General features: G+C 64.8%; 1 protein-coding gene across 1 annotated transcript in view; it reads left to right on the forward strand.

The window, feature by feature from the left end:
- Positions 1-1,144: 1,144 nt before the first annotated feature.
- The window catches only part of Vgll2 (vestigial-like family member 2), a gene marked incomplete at its 5' end in the record, with an annotated part of 4,034 nt that continues 2,590 nt past the window's right edge, over positions 1,145-2,588 (forward strand). The window contains 1 exon segment of the mRNA XM_013516574.1: positions 1,145-1,457. Coding sequence (XP_013372028.1) covers positions 1,145-1,457 — 313 coding nt within the window.

Consider the following 2,588-nt stretch of genomic DNA (forward strand, 5'->3'; position numbering starts at 1 on the left):
GCCGCTCCCCTGGGCTGCGCGGTGCAGGCCCCTCGCTGGTGGCAGCGTCTGCTCGGAAGCGCGGAGGAGGCCCGCCGCGCCGGGTGAGCGCTCGGCGTTCCTGCCTCTGCCTCCGGCTCGCGCTCGGCGTTCCTGCCTCTGCCTCTGGCGCGCTCCAGCCGCGCCCCGCGGCGCTCGGGTCTCCACTAACCTGCGCAGGCCCGCGGTCGGGAGGCGGTGGGGAGCCGGCGCTGGGGCAGCGGCGCGACCGCTCCTGCGCGCGGGACGGACGGCTCGCTCGCAGGGTCGGCGTCGGGTCCTCGCCCCTCCCGCCCTTTAAGGTCTCCGCTTCTGTGTGACTCGGGCGCAGAGCCCATCCCCGTCTGCGCGGTGCTGTGACACTGCTCGCCCCTGAGGAAATGTTTAGTGGTTGTAGGAGTTACCGCCACCCTGCGGGATGGACCCAGCCTCACAGTCGAAATCTGGTCTTCCTCCTGCTCGTTTCACCACCTCTGCCCGCCGCGTGCGTGCGGCCGAGCGGGGTACGGTCCGCTGGCTTTCCTTACCTAAAGGTCTGTCTGAAAGCTGCGGCCGGTTTTAAACGGACGGTGTACGGACGTGTGAACAGACGGCAGCTCGACCGCTGAGAGCGCTGCGCCTCGCCGGCCCCCTCCTCCCCGAACGCGCTCTTCCCCTCACACCTCCCAGGGCAGGGCCGCCGCCAGCCCGGGGCTGTGCTGCAGCAGGCGGGATGTCGCGTCTCGCGGGGATGCTTGGCACCCGAGGCTGAGCTCTGGGGGGACCCAGGGCAGAGTCCGGCCCCCTTCACCCTAAGTGCCTGACTTCCAAAGCGTGCCAGCCTGAGTTGCTCTGGGCGGACTCAGCTCAGGCCTGGCTTTTTGGTGTCTTCTGTCCCCGACGTTTTAGGACAGGTCACCCTGTCACCCGGCAGCATCTCGGGAGGACCGGGCCTCGGACCGCAGAGTGGCCCCGTGGGAGCTGCCCCCTGGGGTGTGCACGCAGAAGGCTGCTGACCCGCTGGCGGGTTCCCTGTGGAGGGCACAGGCGTGGGCGCAGGAGCCGGCCCCCAGGGGCCCCTCGGGGACGCTCGGGTCAGGACTTGCCCGGGCTTTGGAAACTGACCCAGTGTTCTTTCTCTCCCGAGCAGAAGCTAGCCTATTACTCCAAAATGCAGGAAGCCCCGGAGTGCACCGCCAGCCCCAGCAGCAGCGGCAGCGGCAGCTCCTCGTTTTCCAGCCAAACGGCGGCCAGCATAAAAGAGGAGGAAGGTGGCGCGGAGAAAGAGCGCCCGCCCGCGGCCGAGTACCTCAGCTCGCGCTGCGTCCTCTTCACCTACTTCCAGGGAGACATCAGCGCCGTGGTGGACGAGCATTTCAGCCGGGCCCTGAGCCAGCCCAGCAGCTACACCCCTAGCTGCGTCAGCAGCAAGACCCCCAGGAGCTCCGGGCCCTGGAGAGGTGAGGAGGGGACCTGCTGGGAGGGGCACCCACAGCCCCAACTGGGTAGAAAAGGACAGGGTGACCCCGAGCATCTGGGGAGGGGAGGCAAGAGCCTGGGTCTCAGGCCTGCGGGAGAGCAAGGCGGGGACGTGGGAAAGACACCGGCCTTGGCCCTGAGGCTGGTCTGCCTGCTGGCTTTACCTGGAGGTCTAGGATGGACCTTGGGACAGTCTCTTAACCTTTTTGAGGCCATTATTTGCTGGTAAGTTAGAGTAATGTGCTCCCGTCCATCCCAACACAAGGAGGCTCAAACGTTAAATGTGAAGATGTAATATGTAAATGGGGCAAGGTTTCTAATCCCGGCCCTAAACTGGGGCTGCGGCTCTTCCCCCAGAACAGTGGAAGGGGCACTGTCCCAGTTTCCGCAATGCACGGAAGGAAAAGCCCAGGAGGCAGCACCTGCTGAGGTCTTCCCGAAACCAACCTGTGCCTTTGCCAGAGCTCAGTGGGGATCACAGGCAGAAGAGGTCTTTCCAGTAAGCAAGGAAAGGAGCAAACCAAAACCCAGGGCATGCGGAGCCGTGTCGCTGACGGTCTTCCCCCAGCACACCCCCGCCCTGCTCTGTGAAACCCAGCTTAGTGCCAGCGGAGCGCAGGTGGGGAAGCCAGGCCTCACCAGGCTGTTTCTGATCTACCGAGAGCGCAAAGAGGACTTCGCTGTAACCTTTTCTGTTGTTTCCACTTGTCATTTCGGGGGAGAGGACAGCCCTTGCCCTTCCTTTTTGTTTCCGTTTTACTTTCTTTCTATTTGCCCGAGAATGGGATCCAAGACCATGAGTGTTAAATAGGGAGCGTCCTTTCACCCTCCGCGCCCGTCTCGCGGGCTGCGCGCATCCTGGCCTCTAATCGGGCGGCGCCGCCTTCCCCGGAGCCGCGCTCCGCCTTCTCCCCGGCACGGGCATGAAGTGATACTGACGATAAATATCATGATCACGCCTGGCGTCCTCACTTGGATGTAAAAAGTCTACCGATTAAGACGTAGGCGCCCCGTGCCTGCCAAGGGTACCTGCGCGTCTCCTGTCGGCCGTCCTCGCGCAGGCCCGGGGCCCAGCCCTGGGAGAGGTGCCGGGGCCCGGGCGGGGCGGCTGC

The sequence above is a fragment of the Chinchilla lanigera genome, unplaced genomic scaffold (genome assembly GCF_000276665.1).
Source record: "Chinchilla lanigera isolate Chin_1 unplaced genomic scaffold, ChiLan1.0 scaffold00035, whole genome shotgun sequence".
In the NCBI taxonomy this organism is placed as follows: Eukaryota; Metazoa; Chordata; class Mammalia; order Rodentia; family Chinchillidae; genus Chinchilla; species Chinchilla lanigera.